At 43.2% G+C, this 21,146-nt stretch overlaps 1 protein-coding gene across 2 annotated transcripts in view; it reads right to left on the bottom strand.

The window, feature by feature from the left end:
- Positions 1 to 21,146, bottom strand: part of LOC134340284 (SH3 and cysteine-rich domain-containing protein 2-like) — a 232,084-nt gene that overhangs the window by 73,109 nt on the left and 137,829 nt on the right. For both annotated transcript variants that reach the window (XM_063037330.1, XM_063037331.1), the window contains exons 4-6: positions 9,907 to 9,988; positions 6,365 to 6,477; positions 4,860 to 4,938 (exon numbers count right to left, since the gene is read on the bottom strand). In XM_063037330.1, the coding sequence (XP_062893400.1) occupies positions 4,860 to 4,938; positions 6,365 to 6,477; positions 9,907 to 9,988 (274 nt within the window). The remainder of the gene's footprint in view (positions 1 to 4,859; positions 4,939 to 6,364; positions 6,478 to 9,906; positions 9,989 to 21,146) is intronic.

The raw sequence follows: 21,146 nt of genomic DNA, 5'->3' as shown, positions 1-21,146 counted from the left end.
GCCTCCACCACTGTTGCCAGCAGCCCATTCCACGTACTCACCACTCTCTGTATAAAAAAACTTACCCCTGACATCTCTTCTGTACCTGCTTCTAAGCACCTTAAAACTGTGCCCTCTCGTGTTAGCCATTACAGCCCTGGGGAAAAAGCATCTGACTATCCACACGATCAATGCCTCTCATCAACTTATACACCTCTATCAGGTCACCTCTCATCCTCCGTCACTCCAAGGAGAAATGGCCGAGTTCACCCAACCTATTCTCATAAGGCACGCTCCCCAATCGAGGCAACATCCTTGTAAATCTCCTCTGCACCCTTTCTATGGTTTCCATGTCCTTCTAGTAGTGAGGTGACCAAAAGTGAGTACAGTACTCCCAGTGAGGTCTGACCAGGGTCCTATATAGCTGCAACATTACCTCTCAGCTCTTGAACTCAATCCCACGATTGATGATGGCCAATGCACCGTATGCCTTCTTAACCTCCCAACCTTTATGTCATCAGCAACTTTACTAACCCATCCCTCCATTTCCTCAGTGATTGGGAGGGCGATGGCCCAGGTGTGGATGATGGGAATCAGAATCAGGTTTATTATCACTGGCATGTGTCGTGAAATTTGTTAGTTCAATGCAACACATAATATAGAAGAGAATAATAATATTAATAATAAATACATCAATTATAGTATACGTATATTGAATAGATTAAAATCGTGCAAAAACAGAAATAATATATTAAAGAAGTGAGGTAGTGTTCATGGGTTCAATGTCCATTTAGGAATTGGATGGCAGAGGGGAAGAAGCTGTTCCTGAATCACTGAGTTGTGCCTTCAGGCTTCTGTACACGCTACCTGATGGTAACAGTGAGAAAAAGGCATGTCCTGGGTGCTGGAGGTCCTTAATAATGGATGCTGCCTTTCTGAGACACTGCTCCTTGAAGATGTCCTGAGTACTTTGTAGGCTAGAACCCAAGATGGCACCGACTAAATTTACAACCCTCTGCAGCTTCTCCTGGTCCTGTGCAGTAGCCACCACCCCACCCCCATACCAGACAGTGATACAGCCTGTCAGAATGCTCTCCACAGTAAATCTATAGAGGTTTTTGAGTGCATTTGTTGATAAACCAAATCTCTTCAAGAATAGTCGCTGTCTTGCCTTCCTTATAGCTGCGTCAATATGTTGGGACCAGGTTAAGTCCTCAGAGATCTTGACACCCAGGAACTTGAAACTGCTCACTCTCTCTACTTCTGACCCCTCTATGAGGATCGGTATGTGTTCCTTCGTCTTATCCTTCCTGAAATCCACAAATCCACAATAAGCTCTTTCATCTTACTGACGTTGAGTACCAGGTTGTTTCTGTGACACCACTTCACTAGTTGGCCTATCTCACTCCTGTACGCCCTCTTGTCACCATCTGAGATTCTACCAACATTGGTTGTATCATCAGCAAATTTATAGATGGTAGACTTGGCACAGACTAGATAGGCTGAAGGGCTATTTCTGTTCTGAGGTGCTCTATGACTTTATACTGAGTGGCCACTCTTTGAGGTACTCCTGTACAGTTGCTCATTAATGCAAATGTCCAATCAGCCAATCATGTGGCAGCAACTCAGTGCATAAAATGACACAGACATGGTCAAGATGTTCAATTGTTGCTCAGACCAACCTTTAGAATGGGGAAGAAATGAGATTTAAGTGACTGCCCGTGGAATAGAAACATAGAAATTAGGTGCAGGAGTAGGCCATTCGGCCCTTCGAGCCTGCACCACCATTCAGTATGATCATGGCTGATCATCCAACTCAGAACCCTGTACCAGCCTTCCCTCCATACCCCCGATCCCTCCATATCTAACTCGCTCTTAAATATAGCCAATGAACTGGCCTCAACAGTTTCCTGTGGCAGAGAATTCCACAGATTCACCACTCTCTGTGTAAAGAAGTTTTTCCTAATCTCGGTCCTAAAAGGCTTCCCCTTTATCCTCAAACTGTGACCCCTTGTTCTGGACTTCCCCAACATTGGGAACAATCTTCCTGTATTCAGCCTGTCCAATCCCTTTCGGATTTTATACATTTCAATAAGATCCCCCCCTCAATCTTCTAAATTCCAGAGAGTATAAGCCTAGTTGATCCAGTTTTTCATCATATGAAAGTCCTGCCATCCCAGGAATCAATCTGGTGAACCTTCTTTGTACTCCCTCTATGGCAGGAATGTCCTTCCACAGATTAGGGGACCAAAACTGCACACAATACTCCAGGTGTGGTCTCACCAAGGCCTTGTACAACTGCACTAGTACCCCCCTGCTCCTGTACTCGAACCCTCTTGCTATGAATGCCAGCATACCATTCGCCTTTTTCACCGCCTGCTGTACCTGCATGCCCACTTTCAATGACTGGTGTATAATGATACCCAGGTCTTGTTGCACCTCCCCTTTTCCTAATTGGCCACCATTCAGATAATAATCTGTTTTCCTGTTTTTGCCACCAAAGTGGATAACCTCACATTTATCCACATTAAATTGTATCTGCCTTGAATTTGCCCATTTACCTAACCTATCCAAGTCACCCTGCATCCGCTTAGCATCCTCCTCACAACTAACACTGCCGCCCAGCTTTGTGTCATCCGCAAACTTGGAGATGCTGCATTTAATTCCCTTATCTAAGTCATTAATATATATTGTAAACAACTGGGGTTCCAGCACTGAGTCTTGCAGTACCCCACTAGTCATTGCCTGCCATTCTGAAAAGGTCCTATTTATTCCCACTCTTTGCTTCCTGTCTGCCAACCAATTCGCTATCCACATCAATACCTTACCCCCAATACCATGTGCTTTAAGTTCGCACACTAATCTCTTGTGTGGGACCTTGTCAAAAGCCTTTTGAAAATCCAAGTATACCACATCCACTGGTTCTCCCCTATCCACTCTACTAGTTACATCCTGAAAAAATTCTATGAGATTCGTCAGACATGATTTTCCTTTCACAAGTCCATGCTGACTTTGTCCGATGATTTCATCGCTTTCCAAATATGCTGTTATCACATCTTTGATAACTGACTCCAGCATTTTTCCCACCACCGATGTTAGGCTAACCAGTCTATAATTCCCCGGTTTCTCTCTCCCTCATTTTTTAAAAAGCGGGGTTACATTAGCCACCCTCCAATCCTCAGGAACTAGTCCAGAATCTAAAAGTTTTGAAAAATTATCACTAATGCATCCACTATTTCTTGGGCTACTTTCTTAAGCACTCTGGGATGCAGACCATCTGGCCCTGGGTATTTATCTGCCTTTAATCCCTTCAATTTACCGAACAACACTTCCCTACTAACATGTATTTCCCTCAGTTCCTCCATCTCACTAGACCCTCGGTCCCCTACTATTTTCAGAAGATTAATTATGTCCTCCTTAGTGAAGACAGAACCAAAGTAGTTATTCAATTGGTCTGCCATGTCCTTATTCCCCATGATCAATTCACCTGTTTCTGTCTGTAGGGGACCTACATTTGTCTTAACCAATCTTTTTCTTTTCACATATCTATAAAAGCTTTTACAGTCAGTTTTTATGTTCCCTGCCAGTTTTCTCTCATAATCTTTTTTGTCCCTTTCCTAATTAAGCCCTTTGTCCTCCTCTGCTGGACTGTGAGTTTCTCCCAGTCCTCAGGTGAGCCGCTTTTTCTGGCTAATTTGTATGTTTCTTCTTTGGAATTGATACTATCCCTAATTTCCCTTGTCAGCCACGGGTGCGCTACCTTCCCTGGTTTATTCTTTTGCCAAACTGAGATGAACAATTGTTGCAGTTCATCCATGTGATCCTTAAATGCTTACCGTTGCATATCCACCGTCAACCCTTTAAGTATCATTTGCCAGTCTATCTTAGCTAATTCATGTCTCATACCTTCAAAGTTACCCTTCTTTAAGTTCAGAACCTATGTTTCTGAATTAACTATGTCACTCTCCATCTTAATGAAGAATTCCACCATATTATGGTCACTCTTACCCAAGGGGCCTCTCACAACAAGATTGCTAATTAACCCTTCCTCATTGCTCAAAACTCAGTCTAGAATAGCCTGCTCTGTAGTTGGTTCCTCGACATGTTGGTTCAAAAAACCATCCCGCATACATTCCAAGAAATCCTCTTCCTCAGCACCCTTATCAATTTGGTTCACCCAATCTACATGTAGATTGAAGTCACCCATTATAGCTGTTGTTCCTTTATTGCACGCATTTCTAATTTCCTGTTTAATGCCAACCCCAACCTCACTACTACTGTTAGGTGGCCTGTACACAACTCCAGCCAGCGTTTTCTGCCCCTTAGTGTTATGCAGCTCTACCCATATCGATTCCACATCCTCCCGGCTAATGTCCTTCCTTTCTATTGCATTAATCTCCTCTCTAACCAGCAATGCTACCCCACCTCCTTTTCTTTCATGTCTATCCCTCTAATAATTGTTGGTGCCAGATGGAGTGGTTTGAGTATCTTAGAAACTACTGATCTCCTGGGATTTTCATGCACAACAATCTCTAAAGTTTACAGAGAATGGTGTGATAAACAAAAATAAACATCCAGTGAGTGGCAGTTCTGTGGGTGAAAATGCTTTCTTAATGAGAGAGGTCAGAGGAGAATGGCCAGAGTGGTTCAAGCTGACAGGAAGGAGACACTAATTCAAATAAACATCTGTTACAACAATGGTGTGCATGAGGGTATCTCTGAATGCACAACAGGTTGAACCTTGAAGTGGATAGGCTGCAGTAGCAGAAGACCATGAACATACACTCAGTGGCTACTTTATTGGGTACAGGAAGTAATGGAAACTGGTTTTCAGCTCATCTGAAACAGTAACCAAAGTATTTCATTGGCTGTTGGCTCACCGGTGTCTTTCTGGCTCTCACTCTCTGCAGAGCAATTCGTCCCAAGGTCTGGCTCTTCTGCAATGTCCCCATTGTTACCCTGTGGACAATGGAAAAAAACATCAGCCTAAACATGCAAAGATCAGCAGCAGGGTTAGGTCTCTCAACTCCACTCTCTCATCCATTCAGATCACCATAAGACATGGGAGCAGAATTTGGCCATTTGGCCCATCAAGTCTGCACTGCAATTCAATCATAGCTGATCCTTTTTTCCCTGCTCAGACCCACTTCCAGACCTTCTCCACGTAATCTTTGATGCCGTGTCCAATCAACAACCTATCAATCTCTGCCTTAAATACACCCAATGACCTGGCCTCCACAGCTGCCTGTGGTAATAAATTCCACAAATTCACTACCCTCCAGATAACGAAATTCCTTCGCATCTCTGTTTTAAATGGACTCCCCTCTATCCTGAGGCAGTGGGAAACATTCATGGGAAACATTCTTTCCACATCTACCCTGTCTAGGCCTTTCAATATTCGGAAGGTTTCAATGAGATCCCTCCTCATCTTTCTAAATTCCAGCAAGTACAAACCCAAAGCCATCAAATATCACATACCACTGTAATTTCTTTTACTCCACTGAAATACTGCTACATCAGACTTTACTTTCTCCCTACGAAATTTCAAGTTGAACTCAATCATATTGTGATCACTGCCTCCTAAGGGTTCTTTTATCTTAAGCTCCCTAATCGCCTCTGGTTTATTACATAACACCCAGTCCAGTACAGCTGATCCCCGTAGCTCAATGACAAACTGCTCTAAAAAGCTATCTTGTAAGCATTCAGCAAACTTACTCTTGAGATCCATTACCAACCTGATTTTCCCAATCAACCTGCATATTAAAATCTCCTATGACTGTTATAACATTGCCCTTTTGATGCCCCTTTTCTATTTCCTGTTGTAATCTGTGGTCCACATCCAGGTATTGTTGGGGAGGCCTACACAACCGCCATCAGGGTCCTTTTACCCTTGCAGTTTCTTAACTCAACCCACAACGATTCAACATCTTCTGAACCCATGTCACATCTTTCTACTGAGTTGATGCTCCAATCCTGGCCTCAGCACCATGTTCTTCCTTGGCCATCATCACCCCCATTTGCCTGTAGACCCAAAATCCAGTCCTGCCTTGAATATTTTCAATGATTCATGCCTCTGAAGTAAAAATTTCCAAGAACCCACAACCCTGTTTGAGAGAAAATTCTTCCTCATCTCCATCTTAAATGTATAACTCCTTATTCTATAAGGATATCTCTTAACATGGATTTGCAAACAGGGGTGCAAGTCTCTCAGCATTGGCCACAGGAATCTTATATTTTCTTCCTGTGTTATCAGGAGTGGTAATAAAGCTACTCACAGCACCAAGCAGTGTAGGACAAATGAAGTGAGTCTCTGGGAGCAGGGGCTTACTTACAAAGTGACTTTTTGGGAACATGCAGGTACTATTGTCGGATATGTCATATTTACCAAATTCTTTGTTGGAGACTCTGAGAAGCTTCCAAAACTCGACCTGCTCATCTGGGCAAGAGAAGTCCCAAATCGGAGAGCTTCATACACTGGGTCCACTTTACTGCTTGAGGCTAAACACAGGAGAGACAGACAGACATACAAATTGGAACAATCTCTATACTTCTCTGAACAAATGCCAGACTTTCTATGGACGCTTGAGAGTTGCACACCTCCGAGCCAATTCTACACATCTGCACTCCTGCAACAATACCCAACTGATGAGGCTCTGTATGTTGCACTGGTCTCAAAAGACTCAGGAAACTGGAAGTGAATATTGAACAAAGGAGTTTCTTCTGAGCTGGGAGGTGTTAAAGCTATCATACAGCTGTAATTCAAATCGCAGCCCCACCCCTACCTTCCGATATCCCAAATGGGACTACACTTCCTCACTACTGGATCTTTCCAGTATTCCAATATGTTCGATGTCTCACCCAGGGCTGAAGCTTTTAAAACTTCTGCACCTATACAGACTGCTGTTTTATCAGCAGTTTATTTAGCCAATTTCCCACCTCTGGAAGGTGTGACTGTTGAAGGGGGTCACTGGTAATTGCAAAGTAACCACCAGTTGCTGGAGTTCTCCATGAATTGGTAGTTTTGAACCCTATGGGTTAGGGCTCTTCAGTCAAAGGCAACATGGTTACAAGTTCTATTTGAAAATCTTCAAAAAATCAGAGTCATACTGCATGTCCTTTGGCTCACCGAGGTCACATAGATCATCAAACATCTATTTACCTTAACTTGTTCTATTCTCTCCATGTTCCCATCAACCCACCCCCCTCCCAATTCTACCACCCACCTACATACAAGCAATGATCACTAACTTCATCTTCTAATTGGTACATTTTGGGCTGTGTAAGGATACACTGCAGGCAGCAAGAGAGGGCAGCATCAAAATACAGTCTTTAGAACTGTGGGGCAGTATCTCTACAAGCTGCACTACAATGCTGTCCTATTTGACTTCAAGAAGCGGGGTGGAGAACACGTCACCATCTCTATCAATGGTTTGGAGGTGGAGATGGTTGAGAGCGTCAAGTTCCTCTGTATAAACATCATCAAAAAATTGCCCTGGTCCGATCATGCGAACACTATGGTCAAGAAATAACACCAACATCATTACTTCTTCAGAGGCCAAGGTTGTGCATTACGAGCCTGATTGAATTTTTTTTTTGAGGATGTGACTACACACATTGATGAAGGTAGAGCAGTAGATGTAGTGTATATGGATTTCAGCAATGCATTTGATAAGGTACCCCATGCATGGCTTACTGAGAAAGTAAGGAAGTATGGGATCCAAGGGGACATTGCATTGTGGATCTAGAATTGGCTTGCCCACAGGCAAAGAGTGGTTGTAGACAGGTCATATTCTGCATAGAGATCGGTAACCAATGGTGTCCCTCAGGGATCTGTTCAGGGACCCCTTCACCATGATTTTTATAAATGACTTGGATGAGGAAGTGGAGGGACGAGTTAGTAAATTTGCTGATGACACAAAGGTTGGGGGTGTTGTGGATAGTAGTGTCCTATGGTCAGAGGTTACAGTGGGACATTGATAGGATACAAAACTGGGCTGAGAAGTGGCAGATGGAGCTCAACCCAGGTAAGTGTCAGGTCGTTCATTTTGGTAGGTCAAATATGATGGCAGAATATAGTATGAATGGTAAGACTCTTGAAAGTGTGGAGGATCAGAGAGATCTTGGGGTCCGAGTCCACAGGACACTCAAAGCTGCTGCGCAGGTGGACTCTGTGGTTAAGAAGGCATACAGTAGGATTGAGTTTAAAAGCTGAGAGGTAATGTTACAGCTATATTGGACCCTGGTCAGACCCCACTTGGAGTACTGTGCTCAGTTCTGGTCGCCTCACTTACAGGAAGGATGTGGAAACTATAGAAAGGATGCAGAAGAGACTTACAAGGATGTTGCCTGGATTGGGGAGCATGCCTTATGAGAATAGGTTGAGTGAACTCAGCCTTTTTTCCTTGGAGTGACGGAGGATGAGACATGACCTGATAGAGAAGTATAAGAGAATGAGAGGCATTGATCGTGTGGATAGTCAGAAGCTTTTTCCCAGGGCTGTAATAGCTAACAAGAGAAGGCACAGTTTTAAGTTGCTTGGAAATTGATACAGAGGAGATGTCAGGAGTAAGTTGTTTTCTTTTTTAAAATGCAGAGGGTGGTGAGAGCATGGAATAGGGTGACGGTGGTGCAGGCAGATACGATAGGGTCTTTTAAGCGACTCCTGGATAGGTACATGGAGCTTAGAAAAATAAAGGACTATGGGTAACCCTGGTAATTTCCAAAGTAAGTACATGTTTGGCACAACATTGTGGGCCAAAGGGCCTGTATTGAGCTGTAGATTTTCTATGTTTCTATGAAATTTGGCATGTCCCTGATGACTCTTACTAATTTTTAACAGATGCACCATAGGAAGTATCCTATCTAGGTGGATTATAGTAGTAGTATGGCAACTGCTATGTCCCATTCTGCTGTTATCAGATTCTTGACTGGTTGGTGAACTCTTGATCGCACAATTGGTCTAATCATGGCCCTCGCACTTTCTTTGTAATGATATTTTTCATTCAGCTTTTCCTTTCTATGCTACCTTGATATACCTTTGTTAGGAATGATCTGTCTGGGTGGCATGCAAACAAAAGCTTTTCACTACATCTCGGCACAATGTGACAATAATACACAAGTTACTTATAAATAATGGGTGAATGCAGGATGTGTTTTATTCCACATGCAAACTCCAGGTGTTCAAACTAGGGCACAATTTCCTATGATCATTAAATACATCAATAATTTTATTAGAGGAAACCTTCCCCTTCCTACAAAGTAATATGCAATGTAAATACTCAGTAGGCCAGGTAGCATCTGTGCAGGGCTAAACAGAGTTAATATTTCAAGTCAATAACTTTGTTCAGTACTAATAAAAAGTAGAGAGAACCCATTTTAAGTTGCATAGAAGTGGGGGAGGATGTGGAGAGGGGAAAGGGAATGCCCTGATTGGGTGGAGACATAGCGACGACAGTGATGGGGTGCTGGTTGAGATAGCCGGATAATTTTAGCTGGACTGCCTGGAGGTGTAAATAGAAGGAAGTGAATGATATCCAAAGAAGAGGAGAAAATGAAAATGAGGGATCCTTCTTCAGCTCTTTACCTCTTCCGCTTATCACCTCCCAGTTTCTGACTTCATCCCCCACCTTGCCACTTCCGGGCACCCTTACCTGCTCTCACCTATCACTTCCTGTCTTGTACTCCTACCCCTCCCCCTTCTTTTTCTGGCATCTGCTCCCTTCCTTTCCACTCCTGATGAAGAGCCTTATCGTGAAACATTGACTGCTTATTCCTTTCCATAGATGCTGGCAGACCTGTTGAGCTCCTCCAGCATTTAGTGTGTGTTATGTTTTCCTTGATGTTTATACACTTAAGGTGTCTCCATGATACAAGACTGCATGCAATATAACAGCTTGAATTCCCACAAGTTAATGGTTTGTAACTCACCCATTGGCATGGCCTCCTTAACAAATCCATACTGTTCATAGATGAGAAGTGGGGAGCTAAAATTCCGCCGGAATCCCATTGGCTTTCCATTATGACATAAAATAAGAAGAGAATTAAAATTAAAATGGATAATGGCTATTGGTCTTATGGATTCAGATTACAGTATCCAGTTACCTCGGTTTGAAGTCCATGCAAGGCAAGTAGACCTGCAGTAAACCTATCCAGCTCATCACCTCTGGCAAATAATCAGATTTATTGTCACTCACATATGCAACATGAGATTTTATGTCTTGAAGGAGTATAGTGCAAAGGCATCAAGTTAAAGTAAATAAACAAACAAATAATGCAACAAGAAATGGAATAACAAAGTAATAGTCATGGACTGTTCAGAAATCTGATGACAGTTACAAAATAAAATATTTTGCAAAATAAAAGCAGAAAAAAAGAGTTTGTACTTTCAACTCAGTAAACTTCATAACAAGATCTCCACTACACTGGGGAAGCTGAAATAGATGGGTATTTTTGCTATTTTTTGCACCAGTTATTAAATTTATTTTTATCTATATTTTTATTGTGATTTATAGTTTATTTTTTACTGTTCTGCTGTCACAAAACAACAAATTTCATGACATAGGTCAGTGACAATAAACCTGATTCTGATTACTTTGCAGAAAGCCTCGATCCAGTCTACAAGGGTGACCATAAACTGCCAATCACTGAGTTTCCATGCTACTTCCATGCTGTCTGTCTTTGGCATCCTTCAGGATTTCAGTGTAAAGCTCACAGAACAACACCTGATGTTCTGGCTTGTTACAATGCGACCTTCCAGATGCATTGATGAAAACAGCAATCCAGATAATCAGTCATTCTTGCTTTGTACCTTAGATTTTCAGCAAACAATACTTTCTCCTTCCTCTTCTGATATTTCAGGTTTCACATCTCCTATTCACACTTTTAGACCAGCACCTGTATTATTTGTGAATTTACTCTCCTCTATTCCCCACCGTATCCCTGACCTCTTTGCGCTTGCCAACATGCTCCCATTTTTTCTGTAATGTCAAATTCGACTCGATGATAACATTTCCCAGTTCGGATGAAAGGCCAATTTGAAATGTTTATTTTTTTTTCTCACCCAACCTGATGAGTCGTTTCAACTGAGTATTTTCATCACATTGCTTTGCATTGACACATTTACATTTCTCCAATGTGAAATCTCAAATTTTATTTTTTTAATGAAATCTGATCAAGCCCATTTCACTATTTTGAGATGAAAGCTAAACATTTTTGTCAAATGTTTGATAGCAGAAACATTACAACTATAGCCAACACTGTTGCTTGTGGTCAAAAGCAGAAAGCTTGTCAATGGGACAGTGAAAAAAGCTTTACAGAATTCCCTATATCTGTTCACATACATGGTTCTTCTCACCTGCAGTGAAAATTAATACACTCAGCCACTTTATTATAATACTACAGCATTTCAAGTAACACACTGGATGGATTTTCCTGAGAATGAGTGGCACTACTAGTGCATTTTTACATTTATTCAGAACACAGGAGATCATTCATCCCATCAAACCTACATCCGCTCACAGCACAATCCCATCAGTACCATTCTGTACTGATTCCCTCTCACCAAAGAAGCCAAATTAGGCCATTCATCCCATTGAGTCGGTTTCTCTCAAACCCATTCTCCTGCTTTCTACCTGTAAACATTGATGTTCTTACTAATCAAGAACCCATCAACCCCTGCTTTAAATATACACAACAATTTGGCCTCCACAGCCACCCGTAGCAAAGAATTCCACAGATTCACAACCTTCTAGCTAAAGAAATTCCACCTCATCTCTGTTATAAAAGGACGTCCCTCTATTCTGAGGTTGTGCCCTCTGGTCTTTGACTACCCCACTATAGGAAACATCCACTCCATCTAGGCCTTTCAACATTTGATAGGTTTAAAGGTGATTCTTCAATTAGGGGCACTTTTGACTACTTGAAATTCTGAAAAATGAAATTTCTTGAAACTCTTTTGTTTATGTTATAACCTTTATTTTAGGCTCTAGAATGATCTTGGCATTGAAAAACTTTTAAGAGAACTTTTATATTTTAAGGTGCTTTTACAGAGTTATCATGGATGAGTGTCATTACCATCACACCATCAAAATATTGAATTTAATTTAAAATGAAATGACAAAGATTTCAAAATTAATCCTGCAAATAAAAACCATGCTCTTTAAAAAATTTGTTTAAACTCATTTTCAATACTGTATATTCAGATTACTTTTTTTTAGACGTTTTCTTAAGTGTTAATATTTTCCTTGGCTAAACAATGAAACACTTGTTTACTAATTAGACTATTGGAATTTTAAGCAACACACAGAAAATACCGGAGGAACTCAGCAAGCCAGGCAGCACCCGTGGAAAAGAATAAACAGCCGACGTTTCGGGCTGCAACTTTTCATCAGGACTGGAGAAAAAAAGATGAGAAGAATTTTAACCCTTTTTGACAGAATGCTAATTTTGGCATCAAAGCACTTGACTCCAGCAAATGAGTTCAGACAAATATGACTGAATAAAACTTTATTTCCCATCAAAATATGCATTGTGATGGTAATGACAGAATACTTTTGACATTGCCAAACAATGGTTTTACTTTAACATTAATTCTGACAAAACGTCTGTCCAACTAGAAGCAACATTTACAATTAAAAACACATCATTACAGTCCACACTATTTATCAAAATTGCATAAGAGACCACAGTTTCTAAGGCAGGCAGCTAGAGAACTTTGTTAAAAACATCCATGTGAAATATGAACATAGGCAGCCCAGCTAAACTAGGCATTGCCTAGTCTTGTTAAAAAGAACAATAATGCTTACAAAACATCTGCCTAATCCTCTCCAACTCTGAAATAAACAGCAATTCAAATTTCAAACAGATTATTGAGATAATTATTTTTCAACTATCCATAAGAGGGAACACTTTTTAAAAAAACAATGAGCTATTCACAGGTTGGAGGAGCAACACCTCTTGTTCCGTATGGGGAGCCACCAACCTGACGGCATGAATGTTAATTTCTCGAACTTCCAGTAATGCCCCCCACCTTCACCGCTCCCCATCCCCTTTTCCCTCTCTCACCTTATCTCCCTGCCTACCCATTGACTCCCTCTGGTGCTCCTCCCCTTTTTCTTTCTTCCATGATCTTCTTTCATCTGCTATTAGATTTCCCCTTCTCCAGCCCTCTTACCAATCAACTTCCCAGCTCTTTACTTCACCCCTCCCCCCTTCAAGGTTTCACCTATCACCTTGTGTTTCTCCCTCCCCTCCCCCCATCTTTTAACTCTACCCTCATCTTTTTTTCTCCAGTCCTGCTGAAATATCTCAGCTCGAAACGTCGACTGTACTCCTTTCCATAAATGTCGCCTGGCCTGCTGAGTTCCTACGGCATTTTGTGTGTGTTGCTTGGATTTCCAGCATCTGTAGATTTTCTCTTGTTTGTGAAGTTATTTATTTTTCAGTTAAAACACTCAATAATAACTTGTTTGGTAATGACACATAATAAACACACTCTCAGATCAGAAGGTATAAATCTTTAGTGACTCACTTAAAGTAGTTGTTTGAAAAATCTTGATTGGTCTCTAAAGTGTGTTGTGTGTTGGTAAGGATAAGTGCATTGAGAACAGTGGTTCTTTGTCTTTAAAAAATTACAAATTGTATAAAAATAACCCACATGAATTTGACATGTTTTTAAGAAGTTCTTGTGAGAAAATAAAAACTAAAAGTCTCATGAATTTTATACTTATTATTACTTTATTTTGAAGACAAAGTTACAGAGTCTGGATAGAGACAAGCTTAAAATAGTGAAATTCTGGCACATTCAAGTTTTTAAACTTAAAAATTCAGGAAATATTATTTATGAAGCATACTGAAAGTTTAGAGTTCCCATTACCTATCAAATTACAGCACTTGTTTTTGTAAAGGCTATTTTTTTCCTGAATATCTACTCCAGTGACAGAAAAGTTACCCTAATTAAAGAATCACCCTTTAATGAGACCCCCATTAACTCGCTTGTCCATTAACTATACCCAATTCTTTTGCCAGTTACCAATGGAAATTTATGGTATCTAATTAATCAGCCAGCTCATTTTTTGGAATGAAAGAAAAGAAACAGAGAAAACTCATGCAACCACAGAGAAAAATGTTACAGACCACAGAGAGAGCAACAGAGATCAGGGTCAGAACTGGGTCACTGAAAGTGGTGCAACAGTAGAGCACCTGCTGCACTGTGCCACCCAATGACAATGAACTGAGACTTCACAAGGCATTGGTCAGACTGCACTTGGAGTATTGTGAGCATTTTGGGGCCACTTATGTAAGAAAGGATTGCTGACACTGCAGAGGGTCCAGAGGAGGCTCACGAGAATTATCTTGGGAACGAAAGGGTTAATGTACAAGAAGCATTTGATGGCCCTGGGCCTATGCTCACTGAAGTTTAAAAAATGATGGAGATCTGTGAATTCTTTGCCACAAATGGCTGTAGAGGCTAAATTATTGAGTATATTTAAAGCAGAGGTTAATAGGTTCTTGATTAGGAAGGACATCAAAAGTTATAGGTAGAGGACAGGAGAATGGGTTTCATGTGGGGCCCTAAGGCTCCTGTATCTCCTTCCCGGTAGTAGTAGTAAGACAAGGGCATAGCCTGGATGGCAGGGGTCTTTAATGATGGATGCTGCTTTCTTGAGGCAGTGCTTCACGTAAATGGAGAATTTCTTACTGGGACCAGCTGACTTATTTGAAACAAGACTTATGGAATCACATCATGAAGGGCCAGCTTCCTATAGGTTCCATGTCTACTGAAGCAATGCTAGGTCACATCCAAAACTGGCACAGCAATGCCATTCATTTCAAGAGCGGGGAATGGCTGAGAGGGAGAAAGGCAATCTTCTGGTAATTTGCATCTCTATTAATTCATTTAAATTGATTTAAGTTTACCAACAATTCCCAATAACAAGAATATTTGAATAAAGCATACAACTTTTAAAAGTCCAAGTTCAAAGTAAATTTATATCAAATTACATATATGTCACCATATACAACCCTGAGATTTTTTTTCTTGTGGGCATACTCAATAAATCCATGAAAGTAACCATAACAGAATCAATGAAAGGCCACACCAACTGGGCATTCAACCAGTGTGCGAATACAAGAAAGAAATAATAATAATAATAATAAATGAATAAGCAATAAATATCGAGAACTTGAGATGAAGAGTCATTGAAGTGAGTCAAGGTTGTGGCAGCATTTCCGTGATGGGGCAAGTGAAGTTTAGTGAAATTAACCCCTTTGGTTTAAGAGCCTGATGGCTAAAGGGGTAATAACTGTTCCTGTACCTAGTGATACGAGTCCTGAGGCTCCAGTACCTTCTTCCTGATGGCAGTAGTGAGAAGAGAGCATGTCCTCAGTGGTGGGGGTCCCTGATAATGGATGCTGCTTTCCCGTGACAGTATTTCATGTAAATGTGCTCAATGGTGGGGAGGGCTTTACCCATGACAGACTGGGCAATATCCACTGTTTTTTGTAGGATTTTTTGTTCAAGGACATTGGTGTTTCCATACCAAGCTGTGATGCAGCCAGTCAATACACTCTCCATCACACATCTATAGAAGTTTGTCAAAGTTTTAGATGTCATGCTGAATCTTCGCAAACTAAGTAGCGGTGCTGTCATGTTTTCTTCATAATTGCACTTATGTGCTGGACCCAGAAACACTAAGGAATTTAGAGTTTCTGACCCTCTCTACCTCTGATCCTTCAATGAAGATTGGCTCTTAGACCCCTGGATTCCTCTTCCTGAAGTCAATAATTGACTTCTTGGTCTTGCTGACATTGAGTAAGTGATTGTTGGTATGGCACCACTCAGCCAGATTTTCAATCTTCCTCCTATATGCTGATTTATCACCACCGGTCCCTACAGAAAGTGGAGGGAGGAAAGGAGGAAAGAAGTGCTGAGTAGTGGTAAATCTAATATCGCACCAAAAGTTGACTAACATCCTCTGTCACCTATGTTATCTCTGGAGACAGCTTATCTACTGATGTCTACTATAAGCCTACTGACTCTCACAGCTATCTGGACTGTTCCTCTTCTCACCCTGTCTCTTGCAAAAATGCTATCCCCTTCTTGCAATTCCTCCATCTCTACCGCATCTGCTCTCAGGAGGAGGCTTTTCATTCCAGGACAAGGGAGATGTCCTCCTTTTTTAAAGAAAGGTGCTTCCTTTCCTCCACTATCAACTCTGCTCTCAAACACATCTCCCCCATTTCACGCACATCTGCTCTCACTCCATCCTTCTGCCACCCCACTAGGAATAGGGTTCCCCGGTCCTCACCTACCACCCCACCAGCCTCCGGGTCCAACATATTATTCTCCGTAACCTTCACCACCTCCTACGGGATCCCACCACTAAGCACATCTTTCCCTCCCTCCCCCCCGCCTCTGCTTTCCACAGGGATTGCTCCCTACGTGGCTCCCTTGTCCATTCGTCCCCCCGATCCCTCCCCACTGATCTCCCTCCTGGCACTTACCCTTGTAAGTGGAACAAGTGCTACACATGCCCTTACGCTTCCTCCCTTACCACCATTCATGGCCCCAAACAATCCTTCCAGGTGAGGCGACACTTCACCTGAGAGTCGGCTGGGGTGATATACTGCGTCCGGTGCTCCCAATGTAAATCTATATATTGGCGAGACCCGACGCAGACTGGGAGATCGTTTTGCTGAACACCGACACTCTGTCCGCCAGAGAAAGCAGGATCTCCCAGTGGCCACACATTTTAATTCCACATCCCATTCTGATATGTCTATCCACAGCCTCCTCTACTGTAAAGATGAAGCCACACTCAGGTTGGAGGAACACCTTATATTCCGTCTGGGTAGCCGCCAACCTGATGGCATGAACACTGACTTCTCAAACTTCTGCTAATGCCCCACCTCCCTCCCTTGTACCCTATCCGTTATTTATTTATATACACACATTCTTTCTCTCTCTTTTTCTCCCTCTGTCCCTCTGACTATACCCCTTGCCCATCCTCTGGGATTTTCCCCCCCTCCCCCTTTTCTTTCTCCCTGGGCCTCCTGTCCCATGATCCTCTCATATTCCTTTTGCCAATCACCTGTCCAGCTCTTGGCTCCATCTCTCCCACTCCTGTCTTCTCCTATCATTTTGGATCTCCCCCTCCCCTTCCCACTTTCAAATCTCTTACTAGCTCTTCCTTCAGTTAGTCCTGACGAAGGGTCTCGGCCTGAAACGTCGACTGTACCTCTTCCTAGAGATGCTGCCTGGCCTGCTGCGTTCACCAGCAACTTTGATGTGTGTTGCTTAACATCCTTATGAAGCTTTTCAATCTTTTGTGCGATTTTCGCCCAGTGTGGAGACCCCCAGACCAACATCCCCAGCACCTTGTAATATTCAGCCAGCTGCAGTGGGTCGGGATGTCCATCAGGTATATATACATAAAAAAAAGGGCTTATAGATAGGGTTAATGCAAGCAGCCTTATTACACTGAGGTTGGGTGAGACTAGAATTAGAGATCATAGGTTAGGGATGAACTGTAAAATATTTAAGGGGAACCTGAGAGGGAACTCCATCACTCAGAGAGAAGTACGACTGTGAAACGATCTGTCAGTGGAAGTGGTGGAAGTGGGCTCGATTGTTGGAAGTACATAGAAGCCCAGTAAAATGACCAAAAGAGTGCACCACCTCCCAAACCATCAAACCTCCTGTTCTATAAAGTGCTTTTTAGCCGACTTGTGGCTGTGTGTTCAAAACACTGACAAATCTTCCGGAAAACATTAACCCATTGTTACATACTCTGTAACTGGGTTGCCAAACCAGCAGAAATGGATCACTCAGTTGGAGTCTGGATTACTAGAACTAAGAAAGTTTTATTAAAGAAACAAGCAACACAGTACTCTAATCAAAAGGATAATGAATGCAACAGTTCAGCAATGATAAACATACATGTACACAGAATTAAGATAACAGGATCAATCAAGTTCTATCATTGTCAAGGGGTAAATGACCAGTTTCAAAATGACGCAAAGTTCAGTTCAATTTAGTTCAGTTCAGTTCACAGTAATCGCTGCCGTGGGAGATGGACAGTGGGGGGGAAGGAGAGAGAGAGCAAAACGAATGAATATTCAAAATGACTTCCACACAGAGCTTCGCAGTCAGCTTTCGGGCGAGCCCTTTGTGATGTCATCTGAGGTCACCGACCGTGACCCCTCCGTTTCCAGATACGATCGTTTCTCTGTGGTGAACCTGGCACCCAGGCAAGGGTGGACACACACCAGGTTCCCGCCGATCGTGCCTTTCCACCCTGTGCGTCTATGGCTTCCCACTGACTTGTGAGAGACCCACCGCTTCCAGGGTCTTGTTACCTCGGGTGTCGTTGCTGTCGCCTCAGCGAACCTGTCCCTTTTTATCCCCCTGCTGTGGTATCGCCTGTCCATCACTTCAAACAGTTCAGGGTTCAAAGGGGGGGAGCCGCTCTTGACAGCTCTCCTTCCTTCATTAACATCTCCACATGCTGCTCCATTATTTCCTTATCTCTCTCTCTCCTGATGTCAGGTGGCCGACCAACTGCTGATTCCACTGGTGCCAGCACAGGACAGCTACATCTTAATCTATGTGTATTCTTGTCACACTTCCCCCCTTTAAGGATTTTTCCCGGGGGGTAAAAATTACAAACATGAATACATTATTTGATACACACACAAATATACATCTTTATCAGCTATTTGGCTAATACAGCGAGTTTGAAGTTGTCAACACCTGACAGACAGTCAGCCATCACATTTTCTGTTCCTTTTATATGTGTTATTAATCCCTTAGACCAGGCTCCAACTTAGCAAACTTCATAGTGGCCAAAAACACTGATGAATTGCGATCAATGTAACCTCTCATTTGGTTTTGTCCTGGACCACAATAACAAGGGTCGTCCCATTCCGACTTAGTTTTCTCTCGCAAGGGCTTAGTAGGAGGGGAAGGGGTAGTGACCGCAGAGTTATTGCAAAACTTCCTACAGTACCCCACCATCTCCAAGAGCCTTCTGAGGGCCCTCTTGTCTGTCGGGGTTGGGAGGTCAGCGATAGCCTGCACTGTAGCTTGCATCACTGCCAGCTGCCCCTGTGTCACCACAATTCCCAGGTAAGTGACCTTCGCGTGGCCGAACTCATTTTTTTCCAAGGTTCACTATCAAGCTGGCTTCAGACAGCCGTATTACATCGCCAATACACACCTCTGTGTTCGTCAGCCCTTTCGTCACTGAATTACTCATTCTTAATGAATGTTGCTCGCTAGGTTGACCTATTGTAACAGACACCACCCAACGTCCCAGTTCTTTGCATCGCCTCGGGACAATCAAACACACGAGTGCGAGTCGTTTAATTACTTCTCCTAAAGAGTCGCTTTGTTCGGGGATTAAGGGAGAGACCTTAGCAGCAGCGCTGGCCAAAACAATAGCCTTCTCCCATCTGGTCGATACCATACTCATCTTTTCAAAATGGCTTTTTTCTCTTATCAGGGGGCCCCTAGCTTCATTGATTTCCGCGCTAACACCGACTAGGTTTGTTAGCATATCAAAAGCCGGTGACCGTCTCAGTTCGTGTCGGTCATAATCAATAACATCCTCCCTCCTGGGCAGCCGGTAAACCCCTTTCATGATTCCACCAACTGTTCCCTCCAGTACTGCAAAATGTCCACCGGGGGGTACCTTGTGGGCCAGGTTAAAAACCTCATCCCCATAACTCTTTTGCACCACCCCCCATTCCTCATCTGTGGGTACTGTACTTGATTTCCCTTTCTTCCTTAGCACTTCCTCCTCCACCAAAACCATCAGCCCCTCATCTCGCTCCTGCGTCTGCACAAATTCATTCCTGGCTACTGCTACGTCTGTCCCAGCTCCCTCACTACCTCTTGTCTCACTACACTCCTCCTTTTCACTTTCTACCCCCTTCCCGTACAAGGCTGGCAGAAACGTCTCAGCTAAATTTACTACCGCAGTCCCGTGATGAACCTGTGAGTTCATGGGCAGGGCCTCAATGCTGGCAGGCTGACCTGTCAATCTCACGACTGGGAACACGATTCCCCCAGCGACGTCATTACCGAGCAAGACTTCCACGCCTTTCATCGGTAATTCGGACCTCACCCCGATCGTGACTAGTCCAGAGACCAGGTTGCTTTGTAAGTGTACCTGGTGCAAAGAGACTGTCTCTGTCCCTTCCCCAACACCTTTGACCTCTACCTCCCCAGTCTGGGTCTCTGAGCTAAACTCTAATACACTCTTCAGTATTAGTGACTGACACGCTCCCGTGTCTCTCCAGATCCGCACTGGAACTGGTTTTAACCCCTCCTTCACCGACACCAATCCAGTCGAGATAAACCTCTCGCGCCCTTCCTGAACTTTGGCAGACCTGTCCTGTCCTAGCGGTTCGTGTACCAGCTCGATACAGCCAGTCAAAAATCGCTGTTTTCCCTTTTCCCGTCTCCTTCTTTGGGGCAAAGCACCTGGACGCAAAGTGTCCGGCTTTCCCGCAATTATAGCAGACAATCCCAGGAGACTTCCTACCAGACTGCTTCCGGTCTACCTTATCCTTCTCACTAGTCCCTGGCTTACTTTCTGACTTTTCTGGCGGACTCTCCCCGCCGTCCTGACATCCCTTCTGGTAGCCTTTACTCGGGGCAAACTTCATTTTATGCATCAACGCATACTCATCCGCTAACTTAGCAGTTGCGGCTAACGTGGCTGCCTCTTTCTCATCGAGGTAGGGTCTCATACCTTCAGGGACACAACCTTTAAACTGCTCCATCAGGATCAGCTGTAGCAGTCTGTCATAATCCCCCTCTACCCCCTTCGAGGCGCACCAACGCTCACAATATGTCTGCATCTCACGGGCAAACTCCAAATACGTGCGGTCCCACTGCTTCCTCGTATTCCGGAACCTCTGCCGGTATGCCTCCAGGACCAACTCATAAATCCTGAGGATGGCCTCTTTCACCACCTCATACCTCTGGGCATCTTCCGCGGACAAAGCTGAGTAAGCTTCTTGGGCTCTCCCTTTCAGTACACTCTGATGCAAAACAACCCATTTATCCCTCGGCCAGTCCTGACTTATAGCCACTTTTTCGAAATGGAGAAAGTACCGATCCACGTCGGTATCGTCAAATGGGGGAACCAGCCTAACCTCCT

This window comes from Mobula hypostoma, chromosome X1, assembly GCF_963921235.1.
Source record: "Mobula hypostoma chromosome X1, sMobHyp1.1, whole genome shotgun sequence".
NCBI classification, from domain to species: Eukaryota; Metazoa; Chordata; class Chondrichthyes; order Myliobatiformes; family Myliobatidae; genus Mobula; species Mobula hypostoma.
The sequence above is the reverse complement of the archived record's forward strand: the minus strand, read 5'-3'. Positions and strand labels throughout refer to the sequence as shown.